The sequence below is a fragment of the Geotrypetes seraphini genome, chromosome 6 (genome assembly GCF_902459505.1).
Source record: "Geotrypetes seraphini chromosome 6, aGeoSer1.1, whole genome shotgun sequence".
Lineage (NCBI taxonomy): Eukaryota > Metazoa > Chordata > Amphibia > Gymnophiona > Dermophiidae > Geotrypetes > Geotrypetes seraphini.
This window is the reverse complement of record NC_047089.1, coordinates 243210355-243238093: the sequence shown is the minus strand read 5'-3', so window position 1 is coordinate 243238093 and position 27739 is coordinate 243210355. Positions and strand designations below refer to the sequence as shown.

At 45.9% G+C, this 27739-nt stretch overlaps 1 protein-coding gene across 2 annotated transcripts in view; it reads left to right on the top strand.

Annotated features, from left to right (window-relative positions):
- The window catches only part of BEND2 (BEN domain containing 2), a 62575-nt gene extending 35142 nt beyond the window's left edge, over positions 1–27433 (top strand). For both annotated transcript variants that reach the window (XM_033950404.1, XM_033950403.1), the window contains 7 exons: positions 5547–5651; positions 6761–7262; positions 9578–9778; positions 10064–10185; positions 11341–11548; positions 20285–20488; positions 26738–27433. In XM_033950404.1, coding sequence (XP_033806295.1) covers positions 5547–5651; positions 6761–7262; positions 9578–9778; positions 10064–10185; positions 11341–11548; positions 20285–20488; positions 26738–26970 — 1575 coding nt within the window. In that variant the 3' untranslated portion in view covers positions 26971–27433. The remainder of the gene's footprint in view (positions 1–5546; positions 5652–6760; positions 7263–9577; positions 9779–10063; positions 10186–11340; positions 11549–20284; positions 20489–26737) is intronic.
- Positions 27434–27739: the final 306 nt, after the last annotated feature.

The following is a 27739-nucleotide window of genomic DNA, read 5'->3' as shown; positions in this document are numbered from 1 at the left end:
GCAGATCGAAAAAAAAAAAGAAAACGATTTTTTTTTTTTTTTTTACACAAACGATAATTAAAAAAGAAGGAAAATAAAATATGAAGAGAAAAATACGCGTGAGCGGGAAGGCAAGTGATAAGAAAAAAATCTTCCAACAGCCGTTGGAAACACGCGTCTTCTTAGCTCCGCGGAATTAAGAAAACTGGGGACCTCGCGCCTCTGTCGGGCGGGAAGGCACTCGCGCACGCGCGGTGCGGCCTAGCTAGAACTTTCTAAAGTTCTTAGAGTGCAATCACTCTAAAATTGTCCGTACCGGGGCTCCGTCGGTGCCGTCACCCATCAGTCAAGAATATGCTGCCTGCTTGTCCTGGGATAAAACTCTCTTTGCTACCCATAGATGCATACAACTGATTAATAATGACTTGCTGTCTGCCTCTTTTGGGGGTCAATGGGCATTTGCTGTGATTTAGGAAAGATCAGAGCAACTGACCCCCTTCCTTCGCCAGGAAATTCAAGTGGCAGAGGCACAACTCGGATTCTGCTCCCTCTCAAGAAAAAAAATGACGTTACAAACCAAAAACTAAACTTTCCCGAGGCAGAAACACCCCACGTGGTCTTGATCACCCTGCTTGCCAGAACTGAAGGGAACTTGACACCTTTTTTCCTCCCAACAGCACGATCTGAGCAGAGGCATTATCAGCAGCTTTGTCGGAGGTGTTGTTTACACTTAACGCAGCAGGATTATTCTGCTTTCTGGAGACAGGGAAACATACCCAATCAGAGGACAGAGCCTGGTTAAAAAAAACAGCAAAATAGCTCAGTAACCCTCCGGAGCAAAACTGGAGGCAACCTGAGGACTGCCCTTCTGATGTGCCGTCCTGTGCTTATCGGCAGTGATTTGTATTTATTTCACAGGCAGCTGTCTTAGCCCGTAGCGAACTCATGCTTTTGGGGCTCTAAGGTGTGTGTGATGGCTTCCCTTCTCTTCCCCTCCTCCCCCGGACTTAACTTCCGGTTTCGGAGAGAAGAGAAGGGAAGCCGGTACGCACACCTTAGAGCCCCGAAAGCATGAATTCGCTACGGGCTAAGGCAGCTGCCTATGAAATAAATACAAATCACTGAGTTCGAGTCTTCAAGCCGGTGAGAGATGGGGGTTTTTTTGTTTTGTTTTTTTATGTTGAGCAGCGGCGGCAGCAGCAGGATTTGCATAGATGACAGCCGGGCGGTCATCTAAATTAGCCGGGCGTAGCGCCCGGCTGAAAGGCCCTGGGGAGAACACTGGGTAGGTTCAGGATCAATGAATGAAACGTAGAACCTTGTCAGATTTGTCTGAGGTCTATTCCCTGTCACCAAGCAGGTTTCTGAGATCCTTTTCCTCCCCCTTTTTTTACACGTTATGCTTTGAACAGTGGGATCTTTTTGTTATTTTGGAGTTGTTCCAGTGGGTCTCGTTTACCATCTTTATTGTGTATATCACATAATTTATTGTGCTACTACATAATTAAATCCACCCATCCCCAAAGCTCAACTTGGGTATTAAAGCACTAATCCCAGAAAATACTTAGACCAGGGTCAAGTGTGTGCAGATTTAACTGGTGCTCATTTACTATGTATATCCTGAAAACCTGACTGGCGCTGCTATGAGCTCCCCAGAGCAGGTTTATGGTGTTTGTGCCGGGGCTTCCAAATGAGTGGTGTTTTATATACGCTTGAACTGGATCAGCAGAATTACAGAAACTGGAACAGTTGAGACTGAAGAGCTGTTAGCAGAGTGAGCCAACCCTGGTTTTATTGGAATCTGAAAGCAGAGTATCTTTTTGCTTGGGGGGGGGGGGACAAACCAGGCTCTGTTCCTGCCCACCCATATGCTTGACTGCGAAAATATGCTAGGGCCATGGCTTCTGTGGCCTGCCCTTCTCTACTACCTACTGCCTATGGTTCCCTTTCCGACTACGGACCTGGCGATTCCAGCAGCGTGTGCAGCAGTCTTCACATGCTGCTTCGGATCCTTCTACTGCCCTGATTTACTCAGGCACGTCCCTGATGACATCATCAGAGACGCAGCAGAGCAAATCAGGGCAGTAGAAGGGCCCGAAGCAGCGTGTGAAGACTGCTTCTGGAATCGCCAGGTTCGTAGTCGGGACCGCGGGAAGGGAAGGGGGGGGCGGCAAAGGACTCGGGTCCCAGGCGGCGGGGTCAGCGCAAGAGCCGGGGCAGAAAGTTGCTGGGCTCCTCGGGTCTGTTGCGGAGGCCAGACTGGCTCCGTTTCTCGGTTGGGGGGGGGGGGCTGGAGGTGCTCTTTGTGCCCCAGCCCTTCGGAGGGTGCGTGTGAGTAGCCGGGAGGCCTAGGCGGTGACAGGGGCTGCAGCAGCCGTCTCCAAGTGACACCAACTCTCTCTTCTCCTTTTCTGTCACTCCCGGACCGCTGCCCTGCGCCCTCTGACAACTATGGTACACTTTTATTTTCCCCCTCTGTGGCTGCCTCTAAATGTCCCGCCGCCGAACGCGTCTGTTGCGTCTAGCGCACCTTCGGATACGTAGTAAGCGCGCATGTGCACTCTTGCCGGCACATCCCGACAGATCAGATCTCAGGGAACACACGGTGAGAGTGCACATGCGTGCTTAGCGTTTTATTATTATAGATGATAGGAGTCGCCATTCAACATATCACCAGACATTGGAAAAATTACACCAGACTTAATTACACCTTCTGGTGGAATTCGTTGTGCCATATATACAAAATGGAAAGAACAATTGCTATACAAAAAGGAAATTATAATAATTTTAAAAAGATTTGGGGGCCATTGATAACTTATTGTAATGATTAGACGCCTTTTTACACTGAAAGTATAATTATAATTATGGGAAAGGGGGTGGTATATAGTTAGAACATAAGAAATGGCTTCGCCAGATCAGACTCTAGGTCCATCCAGTCCGGCGACCCGCACCCGCGGAGGCCAAGCCAGTTGTTCCCTGCTGAGAAACCTTGTTTACTCGTATCCCCCAATGTGATTTGCAAGAAGGTGTGCATCCAACTTGCTCTTGAATCCCAGAATGTTGGTCTCCATCACGACCTCCTCAGGGAGAGTGTTCCAAGTGTCCACTACTCGTTGTGCGAAACAGAATTTCCTAATATTTGTCCTGGGCCTGGTGCCCCTCAGTTTCAGTCCATAACCTCTTGTCCGAGTCACATTTGACAATGAGAATAACGATGTTTCTTGCTCTATTTTGTCAAATATAGGTTTCATTAATTCTATGAATATAACACATGTATGATATTTTTTGATTACAATATTTGTGAAAAGGGTGGGTGGGGGGAGATATTTTATATATTTAAGATAACAATTGAAAGAATTTCAAGTGATGTGTATGATTCAATTGATGTAATATTGTGTACTAGAAGTAAGATGAAAAATGAATAAAGAATTGGAAAAAAATTAATATTACTAGATAGTAAATTATAAATAAACTTATCTGCACTCCCCCCCCAAAAAAAAAAAAGACAATAGAATAATAAGTGATCTAGAGTCCCTGCTTCAAGATTACAATGCCAGACTTAGAGCTATTTAACTTTTGTAATCTAACTGGGGTCCAAAATGCTCTATGCAGAAGAAAAAAACAAGTTTGTCTTATAGATGCGGACACTGTACATATTTTTTATTGGACACTTTTGAAAAAATTTCAGCCTTCATCAAGCAGCAATGGAGAGCTGTCAAAATAGTCTCCCAATAGGGCAGGTTTCATAGTAGCTGGAGAGTTTGAAAGACCACAACATCATTGGGCGGTTATAACCCTTGTTTTAAATGCCTTATATCTAATAAACAGGATGATGGTGGTTATAAGCACTGCTTTATCACTAAGGCATGCATTTCCATTAGGAACTTGGGAGCTGGGCCTCTAACGTCCAGAAGAGACAAACATATTAAGAGTTTGAAAAACAAAATTGCAGTAACATGTGAACATATGGCAAATATTTGTATTTCGTATGAAGGAAGATGTTTTCAAGCTCTGCATTGGGATAAGATCTGCAGGTACTCTTAACCTGGGACTTTTCTCCAGTTTTCAAAGTGAAAGCTGACTTTTTGTGTAGATAGTAACTTCCTGGAAATTAGTGTGTGGAGTTGAAAAAATAATAATAATTTTATTCTTATATACCGCCAAAGCCATATAAGTTCGAGGCGATTTACAGCAAGAGGCGCTGGACAATCAGCGAAGAGGTTACAATCAAAGTTAATACAATCTTACATAATAAAGAATGAGAAAGCTATAAAGTTCTTAGGGTTACTGGATTGAATAAGCAGTGGTGAGTAGATTCTTAGTTAACAAATCCATTGAACAGACTCGTTTTTAATAGTTTTCTAAAATTGAAGTAGGATGAAGAGAGCGCAAAAACGTTACTAAGCCAGTCGTTCCGTTTGCCTGCCTGGAAGGCAAGAATTCTGTCCAAGAATCTTTTGTAGCGGCAGGCTTTTATTGTCGGATAGGTGAACAGATGTATTCTTCGTGTGGGCCTAAGATAACTTGCCAGATTGAAGTGGGAAACCAGGTAGGTGGGGGCCAGACCAAATATTGATTTATAACATAGACAAGCGAACTTAAACAGGATTCGCGCCTCTAGGGGCAGCCAGTGGAGTCTTTGATAGTAGTTTATCCCAGGACAAGCAGGCATGATATTCTCACACATGGGTGACGTCATCTACGGAGCCCCAGCGCGGACAGCTTTTTCAGCAAACTTGCTAGAAGTTTCAAGTTTGCACACTGCACCACGCATGTGCTAGCCTTCTCGCCACTAGAGGGCGCATCCCCACCTCGTGGTCCTCAGTTCATTTTCATCCGCGGAGCCAGAAGCCCTGTGGATAAAATTGTGCTACTTTTGCCTTCTGTCGCCGCGGCTGTGTTCGGATTTTCGACGCGGTCGCTGCGCTACGTTTCTTTTCTTTCTTTGTTTTCTTTAATTCTCAAAAAAAAAAAAAAAAATTCATTTTTCTTTTCGCTCCGGGGGCTCCCGGTAGCCGTGGTCAGTTGCTGACCCTATTTAAAATACATCTTCAAATGCAGCTTCAAAGTGCCTTTCACTGCATTGAGGAAAGATAGTTTTCAGATAGCTGGTTGTCATACAGAGATATGCTAGCTTTGAAATTTAGTCAAGATACATAAAAGTGGTTTAAAAATGGCTCTACAGCTGGAGTAGTCTGCAGGAAGACTGGAAGTTCTACTCTTGTATTTATTTTTGTTTGTTTGGGCAAGGGCTTTTTGATTTCCCCCTCCTCACCCCTGCCCCCCCCCCCTGGTAAGAACATAAACATAGAAAAATTAGGCCATATGATTTTTATCTGCCTATCCATGCCATCTGCTCTCCCTTCCTCTCCCATAGAGATTCGGTGTATTTATCCCAAGCTGTCTTGAATTCAGATATACTTTTCCTCTCCACCGGGAATCCATTCTACGCATTCACTACTTTCTATGAAAAAGTGTTTCAGGGAATTTCTGAGAAATCTACATATCCATCTATCTGAGAGAGTCTGAGTTCTAATGCCTTTGGTTTTCTGTTTTTACCATGTCAGATCATGTATGATGCAATTCAGAAACTGGATAAGAAGTTTGACTTGCTTCAGCGCAGGGTTTCGGAAATGCAGCATTCTAGGATGAAACCACTCATTCTTAAACCTGTAAGTGCGTCCCTTTTTCCAGTCAAAGTTTATAGTTACTGTTTATAGTGCAGTGTGTCTAGTAGTCCTGAACACTAGGGTTATGCATCTAAACACACAAGTTGCTTGCAGAATGCTACCATTCATTTTTCAACTCTGCCTCCTTCCCAGTAGGCTTTCCTTTGCCCCTTGGTTTTTCTTCTGCAAACAAGTTGTTCAGATGTGTTTCTGATCTGCTCTGTGGTTTTATTGTAAGTTTGAAGCTTGGTGCTCAGAGGTTTCTTCTTGGTAGGACTTTTGCCTGGGAGAAGATACAGACTCGTGTGGTAGAAGTCTTCTGCTGGCATAATCAGCCCTCTGGGACACCAGTCCAGCCAGCCTGCTGTAATATTTTTGGAGCTTGGGGGCCATCCCCTGAATAGCTGCTGACATCCCTGATTTATCAGGAGCTTGAGTGCAGGCTGTTTGGCTCCTTTCCTGTTTGGCTGGGATTAGTAGCGGGCCGGCTGCCTTGTCCTCCCCCATTGCAGCAAGAGTTTCTAGGGATGAAGCTCAGTCCGATATCGATCTGACTGGCAGCCTGAAGTCTAAGCTCTAAGATCAACAAAGGGCATGTTTGTAGTTCCACCAGTTGGGGGAGGGGGGATGAGGAAGGGTAAGTTGCAAGCAGAGGCCCTAAAATTTTGTAGTACTATGTTTTTAGACCTGAAGTTGATGAACTATGAATTTCCAGAAAAAAACTGAAATTTGTACTTGTTTTGAGAGGGTAGGAGTGTTGAGGGCCAATGATGGGGGAAATGTGATCTATCATATGGTTGACTGGAGTGTGTTTGGAGGGGAATGAAGTCTGTCATTTGGGGTTTTAATTTAAAAGATAAGTAAAATGTAAGCGAATTTGGTAATTGTGGAACAGATATATTACTTCTAGAGAACTAGTCATACATTGCGACAAGTCCCCTTATGATAGTACAAGAACTTTTAAGACTATCCCAGTTCCTCTTTCAGATGTGATCAAGAAATTGAAAAAAAAGTGAGAATTTTATTGCATAGAGTTATTTTCTTTCTTATGTATCTGTTTTTGTACAACTGACTTATTCTTTTAACCCATCTTTTCCCAACCATATTTGTAGAGGCCAGTTGGACTTTCATACCGAAGCTCCCATCCTGTACCTCTCGGGAAAGTAAGAGTTCCGAAACCATTGCTAAGGGAGTCAAATCTACAGGTCTGCCCCCCTACACAAAGAGAGCATAGTCCATCCTTGAGGGTTAGATTAGAAAAGAACCATGCCCCAGCCAGGCTGGCAGTAAACTGTGTGCCTCCTGCAGCTCTTCAAGCAGAGTTACAGCAAACTGCATTAAGACAGAGTCCTCCACTGCCTACCATCGTCTCTACACACTCATTGCAGCCACCCTTCTCTACAGCCCCTGGGATTACCGAGCTTACTGTCCAGCCAAACCTTGTGGAAGCAGTTACTGAGAGCTCTGAAATCGCTACATCTCCTGCTGGCAGTGGTCCTCTGATTTCTTCAGTGGCAGAATCCAATGGCAGAGAGAACTACATGTCTTCATCTGGAAGCTCAAATAGTAACGAAGAGCTACCCTCCTCTTCTGTCACAATCGACCCTAATTTAGGTGAGTCCTGCCTAGGAAGGAGAAAATCACATTGTGAAATGAGAGCATTTGGGTTGCACGCAGTGAGAGCAATTTTGACAGTGGTTGAGAAGCTTGCAAAGAAGCACCTGTCCACTTGTGTGCCAGTTTTCAAAGCAAGACACCCTGTGGAGCCATCAAGGGGACCTCTGTACTAGAGAATGACATGGGGACAAATTTTTCCCCATTCACGCGGGAACTCATTTTCCCGTCCCATCACCGTGAGTTTGTGTTCTGTCCCTGCCTCATCCCTGCACGTTCCATCATCATCTGCACAAGCCTCAAACATTTTAAAATCATAAGTAGCAACATTCTAGGGCTCAGATTGTGATGTCATAATGCCTCATTCCACCAGTGCTTAAGCTCTCCTCATCTGCACAAGCCTTAAACACTTTAAAATCATAAGTAGCAACATTCTAGAACTCAGATTGTGATGTCATAATGCCTTATTCCACCAATGCCTGAGCTCCGCCCTCATCCGCACAAGCCTCAAACACTTTAAAATCCTAAGTAGCAACATTCTAGAGCTCAGATTGTGATGTCATAATGCCTCATTCCAACAATGCCTAAGCTCCGTCCTCATCTGCACAAGCCTCAAACTCTTTAAAATCATAAGTAGCAACATTCCAGAGCTCAGATTGTGATGTCATAATGCCTCATTCCACCAATGCCTAAGCTCCGTCCTCATCTGCACAAGCCTCAAACGCTTTAAAATCATAAGTAGCAACATTCCAGAGCTCAGATTGTGATGTCATAATGCCTCATTCCACCAATGCCTAAGCTCCGTCCTCATCTGCACAAGCCTCAAACGCTTTAAAATCATAAGTAGCAACATTCCAGAGCTCAGATTGTGATGTCATAATGCCTCATTCCACCAATGCCTAAGCTCTGTCCTCATCTGCACAAGCCTCACTTTAAAATCATAAGTGTTTGAGACTTGTCCAGAGCTTACAGGAATGGAACAGTGACAAAACTCACGTTAGACAGGATGGGGAAATTGAGTTCCTTTGGGGACAAATTTGTCCCCGTGTCATTCTCTAGTCTGTACCTTTTTTTGCAGCAGGTACAAAGTGTGCCTGGAAAAGCGCACATGAAGATTTCCAAATCGCCACATATATTTTACCTTTCTGCCTCTCCTCCTGCTGTATTGCAGGGAGGAAGTTTTCAGCACAGGGAATTTAACCAGCTGGTTAGTCTGGCCAGAAAATGTGCTATATGGACCTGTGTGGCACTTACACCTCATTAAGTTGTGTGAAAAAAAGATCTCCAAAAGGAATTTGAGTCAAACATTAGATACACTTAAATTTCTAGTGAAATTCACATACACTCAGAATTGTATAATTTGGCCAAGAGCCTGGACTCCTATAGCCAAACCCACCTTTTCTGACTTACACCTCATAGTCATGTTGCCTAATAACCTTTCCAGAATGGAAAAGGAAATTTAGTTAAAATTGGTTCATTAATTTTTGTAATCTTAATTATGTACTAAAAAATAATGTGGTGGCATGTTAAGATAAAGAATGTAGCTTAAGAGTCAGAAGCAATTCTTTTACTAGGAAGAAACTAACTAGAGAATTGATTTTGCTATAGTAAAGTGAACAGATAAGATTTGAATATAAGTAAGCAGATGTAACAAAGGAATGCCGTTTAATCTGCACAAAAGCTTTACGAGACCCCCGGGGATTGGTCTTGGGGGCACATTTCTTCTTGTGCTTTCCTTGCAAATGTTTAATTCTTTTTAAATCTAACAAGCTCAAACAACTAAAGGCTTTTCTTGAAAATAAGCATAAAGTCCAGGTCCAGATTAAGGATACGAGGGAAGAAAATGGATAATAGTTATCTAATGTGAAGTACAGAAATAATGAGACAAGTAGTTTAAGATGCCTTCTCCATTTTTGTATTTTGTAGTTTTTCCTATGTTGGATCTCTTTGGAGATGCCTCCTTACCTGAAATCTCTCTCACCAATATTGTGGGTTTATAGGGGAATTATAGCCATTTAAATTATGTATTGTATGAGGTTTTTCTTTTATCTAACTTTGTTATATAATTTCTGATATGGCTTATTGATTTATATTACCTAATGCATGAATATGTTATATTTCAATTTAAAATTGAATAAAGAAGGAAAAAAAAACCCCAAAAAGCTTTAAGAGAGTTTGAATTTGTTAAATGTAGTTTGACATCCAGCCGCCTCTTTTCACTAGGGAACCTTTTCACAGCTAGGCATAATTTTGTTTGGAAGTCATTGATAACACAAAAAAAATCTAAGCTTGTCTAATCTTCCTCTCCCACCCAGAGTATGTTGGAGACCCAAAAAGAAATGTCAGGATTCTTGGGACCTACTTGATGAAGGCCCGACAGAAGACAAAACCAAAGTATGCTGCACGCTACTTGGTTCGTGTCTTATTTCCAAAGGAAACCTTACTCTGCAGCATCATGGGTGGCAGTGCCCGTGGGCGGAGAACACTGGATACTAACAAGATTGCAGCTATCCGAGGTACAGTGATTAAGCGCAGCAGACAGGGCTGCACTGCTCTTGTCAGGTCTGTGATCCCATCTGGATTGTGCTGTCATTGCATGTCACTTTTTCCATATGTGAAAACGTGTAAAGCATAAAGTAATGAATTTGTCACAAGCTTGGAAATAAAATGTCTTTATAGACCCTGTTAGACTGACTTTGAAATATTCGTGCAGATATCTGATTAAAGGTTCATTTTCCTTTTCAATTTTATTTGTTTTTATTACTTTTTCAAAACTGACGGAGCCTATATATTGTGTGCAGAATTTCTTGCTGCTGCTTTTCCTAGCCATAATCTGAACGAATATGGAAGAGACTGGAAAACCTGCATCACAAACGTCAATGCCATGATACGCTGCTTACGCTGTGAAACTGGAAGAGGCACGGTAGGTTTCCTTTAATGTTGTAAAGCAGAAGGATGTAATGGGGAGTATGATAGTGTATTTATGTTTATAGGGGAACAGGTCAAATTTATGAGTAATGTGTTAGATAAGTCCCCTGTCATGGAGTTTTTGTTAATGCAGAGCCATTCAAATTTATTCTACTACTACTATTAATTATTTCTATAGCGCTACCAGACGCACGCAGCGCTGCACAGAGTCACAAAGAAGAAGAAAACAGTCCCTGCTCGAAAGAGCTTGCAATCTAAACAGACAAGACAGAGAAACAGGATGTCATGGATACAGTCAAGGGGAACGGTCAATCAGCGAGCTGGGTTGAAGGGCAGAGGAGTAGGGTTAAAGATTGAAAGCTATATCAAAAAGGTGGGTTTTCAGTCTGCTTTTAAACAAGGGAAGGGAAAGAGCTTGATGGACAAATTCGGGTAATTTATTCCAGGCATAGGGGGCAGCTAGAGGAAAGGAACGAAGTCTGGAATTGGCAGTGGAGGAGAAGGGTAACACTAAGAGCGACTTATCTGAGGAACGGAGTTCTCTGGCAGGTGTATAAGGAGAGAGAAGCGAAGAGCAGCAGAAAGAACACACTTGTAGGTCAGCAATAAGATCTTGAACTGTTTACGATGGCAGATAGGGAGCCAGTGAAGTGACTTAAGGAGAGGGGTGACATGAGCGTAGCAAGGTTGGTAGAAGATGAGTCGTACAGCAGAGTTTTGCACATACTTAAAAAGTAGTACCAGCACTACCTCTGACCATCTTCATGTTTTTAAAAAATAATTATTATTATTACTAAAACGTGCTTCCCTTTTTTGCCTATGATATATTGGGTGGCAGCGATGCTTAAAAGGAGACCAAAGCTGTTTTTAAAATTTTTAATTAACTGCTTTCAAAAAAAAAATCGGTTTTACTCTTATCAGTCTTATTTTGCTGATAGGCTGCGGAGAAATAAATCAGCAGCGAGACTATACATTAACATTTCTTTAATCTTTCAAAGGCCATTACAAATTTTGACACTGTAATAAAAGTAGAAATGCTTTATGCAGATATCCGCTGCTAACTTTTCACAATCTGTAGGTTTTGTCGTAATTCAGGGTTAATGTTTAGCTGTAAGACTTCTGTAGAGAACAATGTGTTTTGCATTAACAGGGCAATAGTGAAGGGGCAGAGAAGACGGCAGAGACACCAGAAACATCCATTTGTGTGGACTCTGATAATAATGGAGACGAAGGGGATGTCATTTCCCAGACATCTCAGAAAACAGCCAGCTCAACGACAAATGCATCATGGGATAATGATGTCCAGGAGGCCTTACCTATGTCATCTCCAAATAAATCACAGTCTTTGGAACCAATGGGTAAGTTGCATTTCTTCTTGTTAGGCTGCCATCTAGAGTACCTTATTTCTCCATATATAAGCTGCCCCAGTGTATAGGCTGCAGAAAATGCTGCGTTTCGTTTTAAATCTGTTAGATAAGCCGCCCCATGTTACTCGCCGCGGCTTATCTAGATTAGCTGAATTTTTAAATCATTTCCCCTCCCCCCATGTACCTTTTTAAATCCCCCCTTAAATTTCTCCATGGCTGCCTCCTCCAATCTTGCTATGCAGGGCAGGAGTGATGTTTTTGATCTCAAGCCTGGCCCCGCGCTGCTTCCTTAATGTCTGCCGTCGCGAGAACTGATAGCAGCCATTCAGGAAGCAGCGCGGGGCCAGGCTTGAGATCGAAAACATCGCTCCTGCCCTGCACCGTGAGATTAGAGGATGGAGGTATTTAAGGGTGATTTAAGAGAGTAGCAACCTCTGAATTAGGTTTGGAGAGAGGGTACGGATGTTTGGGAGCAGGGGATATGACCTTGAAACCTTGTCGACTGCTTGCCTTCACTTTTTTTCTCTTATTTCCTTGCAGTAGGAAACAAGCTGGGGGGGTATGTCTCGGGTACGGATATTTGTGGATTGGCTGTTGTGGTAAGCTTGGTGTGGCTTTGAGCTGTTGGTGGACTGTTTGGCTGTTTGTGTGAATGGGGGTGTTTCGAGTGTGTTGTTATGGGAATCATTTAAAATTAGGCGATACAGAAGTCATGTCTGGACTTCGTACGGTGTCTTGCACTGTTTTCCTATGGGTATGTTATTTCTTGGGGGGGGGGGCTTCTTTCTACCCCTAGTTGTCTTGGGAGTATTTTTTTATCTCCCACATTTGCTGTACTGTGTTCTTTCTTTTGTACATGGCATTCTGTTGCCTCAATAAAGATAAATATAAAAAAAAAAAGTACGGTGGAGGGGGGATGATTTCAAAAGTAGATTCATTGAGGGGAGAAGGGGGAACTGGATGCACAGAGGTAGGGAGAGAGATACTGGAAGAAAAGAGGAGACACACTGGCCTGGATGCAAAAAAATGGAAAGATCAGGATAGAGCTGAGAGGGGGACTAGGTAGCCGATGAAAGAGAGAAAACTACAGATAAACAGTGGTTATCCCAGGACAAGCAGGCATGATATTCTCACATGTGGGTGACGTCATCTACGGAGCCCCAGCGCGGACAGCTTTTCAAGCAAACTTGCTAGAAGTTTCAAGTTTGCACACTGCACCACGCATGTGCATGCCTTCTCGCCCACTAGAGGGCGCATCCCACCTCGTGGTCCTCAGTTCAATTTTTTCCGCGGAGCCAGAAAGCCCTGTGGATCTGAGCTCCAGTTGTATTGCCTTCTAGCTGCCGCGTTTCGTTGTTTTTCTTAATTTTTTGATCGATTCGCGGTGCTGCTTTCTTTTTTCCTTTCGTTAAAAAAAAAAAAAAAAAATATTTTATTTTTCGTTAGGCTCCGGGGGCTCCCGGCAGCCGTGGCCGCGGGACGTCGGTCGTTCCTGGCCTTCTTTTTCGTTGATGTCCCGTCCTGTTACGGGATTTAAGAAGTGCAGCCGGTGTGAGAGGTTACTTTCCATCACTGACCCTCACCGGTGGTGCATTGTCTGTCTTGGGCCGGATCATCCCACAGCTTCCTGTGATCGCTGTGCGACTTTTCAAAACAGGGCCCTCCGTCGCCGTAAGGCCAGAATGGCGGAATTGTTCGCCGTCGACGCGCCGCCCAAGGCCTCGACGTCGGCCTCGGCCCCGGCCTTGACCTCGGCCTCGGCGTCCTCGGGGGCCTCGGCTTCGCCTCGGCCCTCGTCTTCGAAGGCGTCTTCAGGAAAACCAGCTTCGGGTAAGTCCTCTGTTCCATCCCCTTCAGCAAAGAAGCCGTCCTCTACTCCGGCTAAGGCGGGTGGGTCGACCCCGGCCCCGCCTCGGACCTCGACTTCGCACACCCCGAGGGAATACTCGAGACCGAGGTCGCCCTCCAGGGAGTGTGCTCCGGACTCGGAACTCCCCACCTTCGTGGGGATTCCGGCCTTCCAGGACCTCCTCCGAGCCCTGATTTCATCGGAGCTGTCGGGAGCCCTGGAAGTGTTGCAGCGGGCTGCGGTTCCGGCGCCCGCAACCTCGGCCGGGGCGCCCCCGGCCTCGGAGGCTCCGGCCTCGGCTCCCTCGACCTCGGGAGCCCCAGCCTCGGTGACCTCGGTCTCGGGTACTGTGGCCCCCTTAACCTCGGTCCCGACCTTGCCCTCGACCTCGACCTCGGGGGGGCCGCCTGAGCGGACTGTAAGGCCCAAGGAAAAGTTGCGCAGAGTGCGCCGTATTTCCTCCTCCTCCTCGGGGTCTTCTCGGGACGCCTCGCCCTCGACGCGACCTCGGACGGGGCGCCGATCGAGGAAGTCTAAGCGGCCGCGGGGCTCGTCTCGGAGGCACGATCGTTCCTCGCCGCTCGGGGGCGAGGCGCTGCAGGTGTCGGAGTTACGCCTCGACAATCCGAGGCTCCTCCGTTCACCTCATGGGAAGTCTTCCCGTGCCGCCTCGCCGAGGAAGTGGGAGAGTGTCCCCCGGACCCCGGGGTCCTCACCCAAGGTTTCTGCGAGGCGGAGAATTTCTCCTTCCCCCTCGAGGGCCTTGGAGAGGGGATCCTGGGACTCGGGGTCAGTAAGGGATCCTCATTATTCCCATGAGGCCTCTCCCCTCTCCTCGGTGGGGAGGTCGAGAACCCCGTCCCCCCCGGCCAGGCCGTCCTCTTTTACATCCTTTGTTCAGGACATGGCCCGAGCCCTGGGGTTAGACCTGATGGTCGGTTCTCAATATTCCAAAGAATTTTTGGAGGAGCAGGACCTTCCCACTCCTCCTAGAGAGGTGCCTAGGCTCCCCCTCAACAGAGTCCTTCTACAGACCTGGTTGAAGAACTTATCGAACCCTCTTACAGTCACGTCTGTGCCTTCAAAAATGGAAGCGAAGTATAGGACGGTGCCCCCTAAGGGGTTCGAAAAGGCGCAGCTCTCCCACCAGTCTCTTCTGGTGGAGTCTGCCCTTAAAAAATCGCAGCCCTCACGGGTTTCTGCGGCGGTTCCACCTGGCAGGGAGGGGCGGACCCTAGACAAGTTTGGCCGTCGCCTCTATTCAAATTCCCTGATGGCCACCAGGGTTCTAAATTATGCCTTCACCTTTTCCTCCTATTTGCGTGGCATGGTGAAGGACCTTCCTCAATATCGAGACTCCTTACCGGACTCCCAAAGGGCAGGATTCGATAAGTTTATGTCCAACTTGTCTCAATTGCGGTTGTACCTATTTCATGCAGTGTACGACGCATTTGAGCTGGTTTCGAGGGTGTCGGCCTTCGCAGTGGCCATGCGCCGCCTGGCCTGGCTTCGCACCCTCGACATGGACCCAAACCTGCAGGAACGTCTTGCAGACTTGCCTTGTGTGGGGTCCGAGTTATTTGACGAGTCCTTAGATGCGGCGACCAAGCGGTTGTCTGAGCAGGAGCGCTCGTTAGCATCCCTGGTCCGCCCCAAACCTAGGCCCCCGCCGCAGAAACCTTTCCGTCCTCCGCCGCGCCGATATCCTCAGAAGTCGACCCCGGCTTTTTCGAGACCACCTCCGAGGCGTCCGTCTCAGAGAGGCAGAGGGGGACAAACCCAAGCCCCGGCGCAGGGTCCTTCTAAGCCTGCGCCTTCCTTTTGACGGGCTGAGCGGACGGGGCGGGTTCCCCTCCGCGAAATCACAGGCCTCCTTTCCTATCGGGGGGCGTCTTCGGTTCTTCCGGGAGGCATGGACCGAGATAACCTCAGACGCTTGGGTGCTCCGGATCGTCTCCGAGGGCTACTCGCTCAACTTTGTGTCCTCGCCACCGGACCATCCCCCACGTCTAGCCTCTTGCAACCAATCGCAGCTACCGACCCTTCTGGCCGAGGCCAGGTCCCTATTGGTGCTTCGGGCGGTCGAACCGGTCCCCAAGGACCAGCGGGGTATGGGGTTTTACTCCCGTTACTTTTTGGTCCCAAAAAAGACCGGGGACCTGCGCCCCATACTGGACCTCAGGAAGCTCAACAAATTCCTGGTCCGGGAGAAGTTTCGAATGCTGTCTCTCCCGGTTTTATATCCCCTCTTGGAGGAAGGGGACTGGATGTGCTCCCTCGACTTGAAGGAAGCTTATACCCATGTTCCGGTGCACCCCGCCTTCCGAAGATTTTTACGATTCCAGGTGGGGGACCTGCACCTCCAGTACAGGGTCCTGCCCTTCGGCCTGGCCGCGTCCCCACGAGTCTTCACGAAGTGCATGGTGGTGGTTGCGGCAGCCCTGAGGTCTCGTGGGCTTCATGTGTTCTCTTACCTGGACGATTGGCTCATCAAAGCCCCGACCAGGGAGGGGGTTATCTCAGCGACCCGACAGTCTATTGCCTTCCTGCAAAGCCTCGGGTTCGAGATAAACTTTCCAAAATCTCAGTTGAGCCCGGCTCAGTCTCTTCAATTTATAGGTGCGGTGCTGGACACGGTGCGCCTGCGCTCCTACCTCCCGCCCCAACGGTTGGAAGCCTTGGTGCGGATGGGCCATCAGGTCTCTCAACGGTCGGTGGTGTCGGCCCAGCGCATGATGATGCTGCTCGGTCATATGGCATCGACGGTTCACGTCACTCCGTTTGCAAGGCTGCATCTGAGGATTCCTCAGTGGACCCTCGCTTCCCAGTGGCGTCAGGAGTGCGATCCGGTGTCTCGCCTCATTTCGGTGACTCCGCTTTTGCGGAAATCGCTGCGTTGGTGGACAGACTCTTCAAATCTGTCCATGGGTCTACTGTTTCTCACTCCTCCTTTTCGCAAGGTTCTGACCACAGACTCCTCGGAGTACGCGTGGGGAGCCCATTCGACGGTCTTCGCACGCAGGGCCTGTGGTCTGCCGAGGACCGTCGGTGTCACATCAACGTGCTAGAGCTTCGGGCCATCTTTCTAGCACTTCGAGCTTTCGTTCACATATTGCAGAATCAGGTTGTCCTCGTCCGCACGGACAATCAAGTGGCAATGTACTATGTGAACAAGCAGGGTGGAACGGGGTCTTGGCCCCTCTGCTCGGAGGCTCTTCGCCTTTGGGAGTGGGCGGTCTCCCGGAACATCTTCCTTCGGGCGGTCTACATCCAAGGAGAACTGAATTGTCTGGCAGACAAACTCAGTCGACTTCTGCAACCGCACGAGTGGACTCTACACTCCGCAGTTCTGCGCGAGGTTTTCGATCGCTGGGGAATGCCACAGGTGGATCTGTTTGCCTCTCCGGAGACCCACAAACTGCCCCTGTATTGCTCTCGGATGTACTCGCGGGACCGTCTGGAGGCCGATGCCTTTCTTCTCGATTGGGAGGGGAGGTTCCTGTATGCGTTCCCTCCTTTTCCTCTGATCATGCGAACGTTAGTACATCTCAAATCGTCCACGGCCACGATGATTCTCATTGCACCTCGGTGGCCGCGTCAGCACTGGTTCTCCCTGCTGCTTCAGCTCAGTGCCAGGGAGCCTCTTCTTCTGCCTGTGTTTCCTTCTCTGCTGTCTCAGAGTCAAGGATCCATGTTACATCCCAATCTGAAATCATTGCACCTGACAGCTTGGTTTCTTGCTCCCTAACTTCTCCGGATCTGTCTCAATCGGTGAGGGAGGTATTGGAAGCCTCACGCAAGATTTCGACGAGGCTCTGTTATTCGCAGAAATGGACCAGGTTTTCCACCTGGTGTTCGTCTTTTCTCCTGGATCCGGTATCGGTTCCGGTATCCTCGGTTTTGGACTATTTATTCCATCTGTCGCACTCTGGTCTGAAAACCACTTCGGTGCGTGTTCATCTTAGTGCTATTTCTGCTTTCCACCAACATCTGGATGGACGCCCTCTGTCGCTCCATCCTTTGGTAACACGCTTCATGAAAGGGTTACTCAGGGTTTGTCCCCCTCTTAAGCCTCCTTCTGTCGTGTGGAATTTGAATGTGGTTTTAGCTCAACTGATGAAACCCCCTTTTGAGCCACTCAACGAGTCCCTCTTGAAATTTATGACTTGGAAGGTGGTGTTTCTGATTGCCCTCACCTCCGCTAGGCGGATTGGGGAGTTGCAAGCCTTGGTTGCGGACCCTCCTTTCACTGTCTTCCATCATGACAAGGTGGTTCTCCGCACCCATCCTAAGTTTGTACCTAAAGTTGTTTCTGATTTCCACCTCAATCAGTCCATTGTCCTTCCTGTGTTCTTTCCTAAGCCCCACTCCCATCCTGGCGAGACGGCGCTTCACACGCTTGACTGTAAGAGGGCGTTGGCATATTACCTTCAACGCACCAGGTCTCATCGGAAGGTTCCTCAATTGTTTTTGTCCTTCGATCCCAATCGATTAGGGCATCCAGTTTCCAAGCGCACTCTGTCTAACTGGTTGGCTGCTTGCATTTCCTTTTGCTATGCTCAGGCTGGACTTCCGCCCCCGGGTCGAGTCACGGGGCATAAGGTCCGAGCGATGGCAGCTTCGATAGCTTTCCTCCGATCCACTCCTATGGAGGACATATGTAAAGCTGCCACTTGGTCTTCGGTTCATACGTTCACCTCTCATTACTGTCTGGACACTTTATCCAGGAGTGACGGCCGGTTTGGCCAGTCAGTTTTGCGAAATCTGTTTTCCTAAATTGCCATCCTCCCACCTGCCCTTTTTTTTTGGTTGGCTTGCAGGTCACCCACATGTGAGAATATCATGCCTGCTTGTCCTGGGATAAAGCACAGTTACTTACCGTAACAGGTGTTATCCAGGGACAGCAGGCATATATTCTCACAACCCGCCCACCTCCCCGGGGATGGCTTCTTTGCTAGTTATGGAACTGAGGACCACGAGGTGGGATGCGCCCTCTAGTGGGCGAGAAGGCATGCACATGCGTGGTGCAGTGTGCAAACTTGAAACTTCTAGCAAGTTTGCTTGAAAAGCTGTCCGCGCTGGGGCTCCGTAGATGACGTCACCAACATGTGAGAATATATGCCTGCTGTCCCTGGATAACACCTGTTACGGTAAGTAACTGTGCTTTTTTGCTTGATTTCAGGATTATTTTTGTTTTTGGTATATTTTCTTTGAATGAGTTTTCATGTCTTTAGATAAGCCACCCCATTTAAGCAAGCCACAGGTTTGTAAAACCCATGTATAAGCTGCGTCCTATATATGGGGAAATATGGTATATTTTTAAATTGGCATGGAAGCCTATGTATAAGATTGTTGTAAAGGGACATTGGGAGGAACATAGGAGACATCTTTTCACAGAAAGGGTAGTGGTTACATAGAACAGCACCAGTGGATGGGGATGTCAGGTCAAAAGCGTGCCGGGACAAAGGCGCGCGCAGACAATTGAGCGCAGCGCGGAGGTGTGCGCCGCAGAAAATTACTGTTTTTACGGCTCTGACGGGGGTGTGTGGGGGGGGAACCCCCCCACTTTACTTAATAGAGATCGCGCCGCGTTGTGGGGGGTTGTAACCCCCCACATTTTACTGAAAACTTCACTTTTTCCCTGTTTTTAGTTAAGTTTACAGTAAAATGTGGAGGGTTACAACCCCCCAGAACGCCGGCGCGATCTCTATTAAGTAAACTGGGGGGGCTCCCCAACAAAACCCCCCTTCGGAGCCCCTAAAAACTGTAATTTTCTTCGGCGTGCGCCTCCATCTTGCACTCAGTTGTCGGCGCGCGCCTTTGTCTTTCGCCGAGTTGTCTATGAACCGTGGAGGGGCTGTGGTTAAAATCTAATAACAGAATTCAAGAAAGCCTGGAGCAAAACGGAGGGTCCTTACCATTGGTATATGTCAGTGTCGCGCAAACTTTCCGGCCGGCAGCACCCTAAATTCGGTGCCCCGGCCGGAAGGCACCCGGAAGTGAGCGGACGTCGACACAGTGTGACATCATCACGTCGACGTGCATGGAGGCATGTCCTGTAGGCAGTCAGCCAGCGTGAACGACTCTCCTCCTCGCCAGTGTGTTGTGGTATACAATTTGTGATACACTGGTATATTACATTTGTGATTTCTATTCCGCCTGTGCCTTGCGGTTCTAAGCGGATTACAGTTAAAAGAGATCAGGACATTACCGAGAGAATTACATTACAACGATTTAAGTAAATTACATGTTGTGGTATAGAAATACAAGTATAAGATATCTGGATTTATCGATAGAATAACTTGACAGGGTTCAAGTAGTTATAAGGTTCAGTGGGGAAAACAATATAGGCAATTGAAGAAAGATACCTAACTTTGAAGGAATCAGTTAAGTGGATACCTAAGGGAGATGCTTATTTAGGAGTTTGGATATTTTTGGTAAATGAGGTTCAAGGGGATGACTAGTGTGTTATTTGCTGGGGAGAGTGCATGTGCGATTGGGGAGGGGAATATTAAGTAAGGACGTGTTTTTTTAAAAGAAATGTTTTGATTTCTTTCCGAAACACTTTGATGTCTGTTGTTTTGATCATCAGTTTGGTGATGGTGGGGTCAATTTTCGCTGCCTGAGTTGCTAGAAGGCTGTCGTAAAGTTTCTGGAGTAGAGTCTGTAGTATAGACAAGATGGGCCATTATTGTGGTAGTTTTATATTCTGTATTTCCCTTTCAAATGGATTCTTAATTGCAGCCCTCAGAGTTGCACTGAAACGTTTCCTGTAGATCTTAATTCTGTTCAGGATGTGGGTGGTTCCAAAGTTATTAAAACTAAATTTGATTTTCTCTTTCAAACCAAGATGTATTCTTCTGCTCATTTCCCCTTAGAGAATCTTGGGAAGCCCTGGAGAAAGGTTCAAATGCCCTTTTCTGTTATCTATGTGGCAAAGGGAAAGTCTCGTCCAGAACTGTCTGCTCGCTACCTTGTCAGGCATCTCTTTACTGAAGATGTGCTGGTGAAAAGCAATGTTTACGGCAACGTGGAACGTGGTATGTCGCCACTGGATTCCAACAAGATTAATGCAATGAGAGGTATGCTCTGCCCCGTCTTCTGTTGCAATGAATATTTGTCTGGCAAGGCGTGATGTCAAAAGGTCAGAAGGGTAATAAAATAAAATAGAAAAAAATCTCTTTTAAATTGAGGTTAACCTGCAGAATACATGGCCAGAGCTCCCATTTCTAATTAGCTTGCTATCTGCTAGAAATGAAAAATTGTACATTGGCCCTAGAATGATTTTGTCTTTATAGTAAATGTTTGTATACACAGCTCAAACTACTTTCAAGGTGTTTTTGCTTTCAGCTGTGTGCATAAATATGTACCATAAAGACAAAATCACTCTCTGGCTGATATATGAATGTATTTATGCATAAAGCTGTCTGATAACGACATACGAATCCGGCCTCTACACGAACATAAGAAATGCCTTCACCGGATCAGACCCTAGGTCCATCTTGTCCTGCAAACCCGCACACGCCGAGGCCAAGCTAGGTGATCCCTAATGGACACCTTGTTCACCCGTATCCCTCAATGTGATTTGCAAGTTTCTTGTATAATCCCCCCTTTATTCTGGGACCAGTGTGTTTATGCATCCCTTGCCACCAGGCACTGTAGAAAGCCTCAGATGAGTAGAAACATAGAAACATGATGGCAGATAAAGTCCAAAAGGCCCATCCAGAGCATCCACTATCTCCTCCTCTCCCTATTGGCTAAGGCTCTTAACATTTGCATCTCCTCTCCCTATTGGCTAAGGCTCTTTACACCTGCATTGTGATGTCATAGAACTTTAGTAACATAGAAACATGATGGCAGATAAAGGCCAAATGGCCAATCTAGTCTGCCCATCCGCAGTAAAAAATGAAAAGATTGTACCCCAATTAACAATTGGGGTACAGGATCGTCCGGGCAGGAGAGGGGCAACCTGAGACTCCGGAATGCCGGAGGCATGAGTTGGATTGCCTGGGTGGGAGAGGGAGAGATCTGCCCACCCGACTTAGGTCTATGGTGACCCATAATTGGGTGTCTGGCTATGCTCTGCCCCTGACTGTGAAATCGGGTTACAACCAAACCTTCAAGTTTCACTAAAAGATGAAAAGATTGTACCCCAATAAACAAAACAACTAAATATGAATGAAATATATATTCAAAAAGAAAACATAACAAAAAGATTCACAACATCAATAAAAGGTAATTATAAATGGCCTTTAGGGAGTAAAGTAAAACAACTAGATTAATAAATATAACTGGGGGAAGTTAGTGAGATAGACATATGGACAGACAAACTTGAACGAAAGGAAAGAGAAAAAGAACATGGAAGGGACAAAGAAAAGGTTTGGGAATAATCTCAGGTGAGGAATGTCAAAGTGTCCTGATGAGGACAGTTGCTATTCAAAAGCGTCTTTAAACAAAAAAAAGGTTTTTAATTTGGATTTGAAATGATTTAGCTTTGATTCTTCTCTTAGGTAGTTTGGTACGGAGTTCCAGAGGGAGGGTGCAGTCACTGAGAAAAATATTTCATCGCATGTTTTAGAGATGGAATATTGAGAAGATGTTGTGTAACAGACACAGCAGTTAAATCTCCACACTGAAAGGATAACTTCATAGGCTTTAAAAAAAACAAACCTCTTTTATAGTACAAAACTTTCCAATCTTAAATAGAAACATAAAAACATGATGTCAGATAAAGGCCAAATGGCCCATCCACAGCATCGACTATCTCCTCCTCTCCCTATTGGCTAAGGCTCTTAACATTTGCATCTCCTCTTCCTATAGGCTAGGGCTCTTTACACCTGCATTGTGATGTCATAGAACTTTATGGTTATAGAAACATTGTAACATGATGGCAGATAAAGGCCAAAGGGCCCATCCAGTCTGCCCATCCGCAGTAACCATTATCTCTTTCTCTCTCTGAGAGATCCCACGTGCCTATCCCAGGCCCTTTTGAATTCAGACACAGTCTCTGTCTCCACCACCTCTTCTGGGAGACTGTTCCATGCATCTACCACCCTTTTTGTAAAAAAGGTTTTCCTCAGATTACTCCGGAGCCTGTCACCTCTTAACTTCATCCTATGCCTTCTCATTGCAGAGTTTCCTTTCAAATGAAAGAGACTCGACTCATGCACATTTACATTATGTAGGTATTTAAACGCCTCTATCATTCAGGAAAGAACTGAAAACTGTACTTCTCAAAATATTTGTCAAATGAGCTAATCAAAAACCTTATAAACCCTCCCCCAAAACCCATTGCATCAGCCTTCTCTAAATTAGGATTACAAGGAAGACCCAGAAGCAGGGAGCTCTTCCCACTTAATGCAAAAGAATGTTTTCTGTTCTCATATTGTAAACCCTCTTTAGAACTAGTGAAGCAGCAGAGAATAGTGGGAGCAAAAACGGGCTTAAGCACCCATTGCTGGAAAATGACGCTGGTTTTTTTGTTGTTGTAACTGGACACACCTGTTTTCCATTGGGAAGAGGGATATTTTCGGGGTTTCCCAATTACATCTGAAAATTGGAAGCCTCTGGTCTATACATACTCTGTATGCGTATAGATCTGTTTAACTTGGTGGGTGGGTGGGTGGGATTTGCACTTCCATATTTTTTGTGAAATATATGTGTATGAAATATAAAATGGCAAATGTGTGAGTTCTTTTCATAGGGTAGTTTTTAAAAAGAGAAGGTATGCAAATATCTTTACACTGATATGGGACTGGTGGCCGTACTCTCACCTGGCTCAGGCAAGCTTTCAAGAGGTCCACAGAGCATGCACGGTGCCCTCCTCAGCAACATGTTCTCTTACTCTTCACTTCATTAATTCCTCACAAAAAAATAAAGGAGACAGGCAGAGCAAAATAGTCATTACCAACATGATAGAAAACAAAAGCCCATCCTCCACCTTCCCAGTGGGCTCCGTAGCTGGCACCTGATTCTGTACACTGCTTCTCTCTCCCTGATACCGGCTGCTGTGGAGACCATGCGTCCCGTTTGCCACAAATAGGCTAGTTCCATGAAGCCATGCCCGCTGGTGTCTGATCCCACTCAACAGCAGACAGTAGAACACTTAAGTCATCCTTCACAAGAAAGAGCCACGTTTTCTCTTAAAGATAGTCTTCCTCCTAAAAGCACACTGTGGTGGGACACAGAATAATCCATGCTCATCGCAAACACTCCTGCCAGCCACACTGTGCCTTTTCTACAGCTAGAAACATCTTTGTTTCCACCAGGCCCCTCGGGGTGAGGAGTGAGATTCTTCCCTAAATTTTATATGGAGACTACCTGCTTATCAGCAGCAAACACCACATAGCAGACCAGCAGTGAACAAGTGCTACTATTCTGTTCAGAGTGCTGAGAGATTATCGGAAAATAGATTTTCGCTATTAGGAAAGTGTGTGCTTTTATTCCCCTTTAGCTCTACCCCTGACACAGCTTTTTAGGGCAAAATGTGGCCAGCTTCTCCCTCTTTCTTCTCCCCTATTCCCATCTATCCATAAGAAGCATTTCTGCTTATCTCTTCCCTGCAGCACCCATTGCTGTGCACCATCTTCTCCCTCTGTCTCCCCTTCCCCTCCATCCCTGTTAACCATCTCATCCCTGTCCCTTGGTCAGGCAACTGTTTTCCCCCGTCCCCCCTTCATATGGTCTGGCATCTTTCTCCTCTCCATCCCATAGCCTGGAATCTCTTCTCTCCCATGGACTGGCATCTCTCTCTCCTTCCTTCCCTTTTCCCAAGGTCCAACATCTTTCCTTCTCTCCTTTCTGTGGTCTAACATGTCTCCTTTCTGTGGTCTGGCATCTCTTTCCCCTCCTTCCCTTCCATTCCATGGTCTGGAATCTCTCCCTCTCTCTCTCTTTCCCTCCAGTGATCTGATATCTCTCTCTCTCCCTCCCTCCTTCCATCATCCTTTTCTGGAATCTGACATTGCTCCCTTCTTTGGGTCATCTCTCCTCCCTCTTCACCACTATCATGTCCAACAATTTGCCCTCTTCCTCATGTGTAGCATCTCTTTTCCTCCCACTCCACACACCTATGTCCAAGAATTTTATTTTTCTCTTCCCTCACCCACCGGCAGCATTTCTTTTCCTCCTTTCCTAACCCCCAGCTCGTGTAGCCTCTGTCCTTCCCAACCCTCTCCCAGCCCATGCAGCATCTGTCCTTCTTGCTTTCCCAACCCTCCTCCACTGCAGCCTGTGAAGCATGTCCTTCCCTTATTCCCAACCCCAGCCCTCCCTTCTCAGTGGAATGTAAATGTAGTACTTGCAGCATTCTTAAAGAAGCCCTTTGGAGCCATTATTCTGCATCACCTCAGATTTGTATTGCCATGGCCTCAACAGGCTCAGTCAGTGAGCTTCAAGCCTTTGTTCTCTGTTCACCCAGGCCCTGATGCACAAAAGGTTTCCTTGCAAGTAAGACTGGTTTTAACCAGTCTTGCGTACTTGCAAGGAAATTCTCCTCATGCTCAGAAAGGTTCTCTATGGCTGTTACCGATTGTTGTAGCAGCCACCGAGAACCCTATGCAAATGCATTACAAGAAACTCAGTAGTATTATAATGAGCATTCCATGTAATGCTCTAAAGTACATTTTGCTCATTTTTTACGAGCAAAATTTTCCGGCAGGGTCTGAGCTGTCGTAGCCTTTCTTTCCTGTTGGTGCCTGAGCGCTGATTGGCGCAGGCACTGAGGAAAATAAGACCAGAAACTGCATCAGAAAAATGCAAAGGAACTGCAATATTGGAGGCATTTTTCTGATGTAGTTTCTGGACCTTAATGTTGTTTGATGGTCCATTTACAGCTCCGAAAGATTTGTATAGATTGGGATTCCTAAGGAAGGTACCGAAACACTAGTCGTGTTGAGTCTGTCCCTGCATTATTGATCATGAATAAAGTTCCCAATGGAAGCATCTTTGAACCTACTTTTCCATTTTCAAAGGAACCATGAATTCCAGAAAATTCTTAAGGAAAAGGTTTGATCATCTGTCTGAGCTGAAGTTAAACCATAATTGGTTTATATAGCAAAACTGATCCAGAACACAAAAGCAAATCTACACTGAATGGCTGAGGAGAAACAAAAGTAAAGTTTTGGATTGGCCTAGTCAAAGTCAGGACTTGACTAGGCAGAACCGGTCATGAGCAGTCGTACAAAAAAACTATGACCCTAGCTGAATTAACACAGTTCTGCAAAGAAGATTGGGCTAAGATTCCTCAACAGCGATGTGAAGGACTGAGATCAAATTATAAGAAGCATTTGGTTGCAATTATTACTGCTAAAGATGGTGCAAGCAGTTAAGTTTAGGGGCAGTTACTTTTTCACGTGGGTAGGATAATGTTGCCTTTAAATAAATGAAGTCATTTAAAATCGGTGTTCTGTTTATTCAGGTTCCTTTTGGCTGATATTACATTTATTTATTTAATTATTTATATTCTGCATATCCTACAATTGTGTGCAGATTACAAATTATTCAGGTATTCAAGCATTTTTCCCTATCTGTCCCGGTGAGCTCACACTCTTATCTAATGCACCTGGGGCACTGGGGGATTAAGTGACTTGCCCAGGGTCACATGGAGCAGGGCTGGATTTGAACCCGCAACCCCAGGGTGCTGGAGCTGTAGCTCTAACCACTGCACTACACCACACACTCCCAGTATTCTTTTACCATACTGACACCGGGCAACCCTAAGCTATGGACTTGCCCATTAGTGTTCCTGCATTCTCCTTAACTGTTGACGGAGAAAACCAAGTTGCTTACCTGTCATGTGGGCTCGCCATAGACTGAAGGGAACGCAGGCGCACTTTTCCACTCTCTGTCCGCACACTTTAACGGCAGCTATACTATACACTGAGGAGAGGGGACAGGACTCGGCACAGGAAGCTGCACACTTGCTCAGGAGGGCCTCTGCAAATCTTTCCAGGGGTATGTGAGAACTTTGCCACTGAGGGCTGCCTGAATGATAGAACCCATTTAGTGTATCTGTAGTCCCCTTCTGTCTATGGGAAAACAGGTAATCGGGCTTCAGTTTCCTTTGAAAGAGGTGGAACTTAGGCTGCACAAATTACACAACCTGTTTGTACCGTTACCATCTGTTCTGTGTAAACTAGTACACTAATTAGAAACCTTGTAGAAATCATTTGGGCCCTAGGTTTATAAATGAATATTTTTTTTGTATTGGACTAGGAAATTCTTGGCCTCTGTTTAGAAATGGACAGTTAACCAGAAATACTGTCTATGAAATTTGCAAGATGAATATGTAGAATTGATATAAGCTTCTGCTTCCTGTTTTCAATCATTAGACTTTCTTCAAGACAACTATCCATCATTTGATCTGAATGAATCGGGATATGATTGGAAGGCATGTGTGGCAGCCATAAATGGTACGATCCGCAGCCTCAGGCATGACCTCAAGAAGGCAGGTGCAGCCCAGAGAAAATCTGTTTCATCATGCAAGCGGTGTGAAAAAAGCCCTCCAAACAGCCCGTCTTCTGTAAAGCCAGGCGGAGTGGATACTATCAGCTTGATGGACTGAAAAGAATGGTAAAGCAGTTAACTTCAAGCAGTTGTCTAATTTTTAATGTGCAGAGCTGAAGATATTTCAAGCAGGACTACAGTCTTTGCAGGACAAGAATATAAACTCTGGTTTGTTTTACAAAAAAAAAATTAAACAACCCTCCCCCCATGACTTCTATGTACAATAGAGTGGCTGTTTCTCATACCTGCTCTCAAACCCTTGTTTTTTTTTAACTTTATGGATATCTTTAATCTTGCATCCACTTTTAAAACTAAAGAGCAAAGGTTGTTTTTGCTTTCTGCCTGTGTGACAAATTTTTTCACATATTCTGTTAACTAGTACGGGTAACGTTCTTGAAATTTGTTAGATAATCTTTACCATCAAAAATGTATCGATGCAGTGATTTTGTATTCAGAAACCACCTTTCCAGCTAGTGCATTGCTTTATATTGTTCCGAATATCAGTATCCTTGCTTCTTGGATCTGTTGCTTGGAGTTTCTTTTCTTTATCCTAATACTATTCCAGAGACACATGGGAAAGTGTAAATGAAAGTATTTCTGTTAGGGTGATGTCCCTCCTTTTTTTACCAACATTTTTTTTGCTGGATCAGTGCTTGGACACTTCTGGATCTTATGGTAACAGCTGGGGAGCGATGGTGCCATTGTCAGTTTCTGAAAGTATGTCCTTGTAATAACACGAGCAAGGGTTGGTTGTGGGCCTGTGCAAACACAGCCAGATGCATTCGTAGAAAGTAAAACAAAACTCTTTATTGACTCAAAACCCCAAG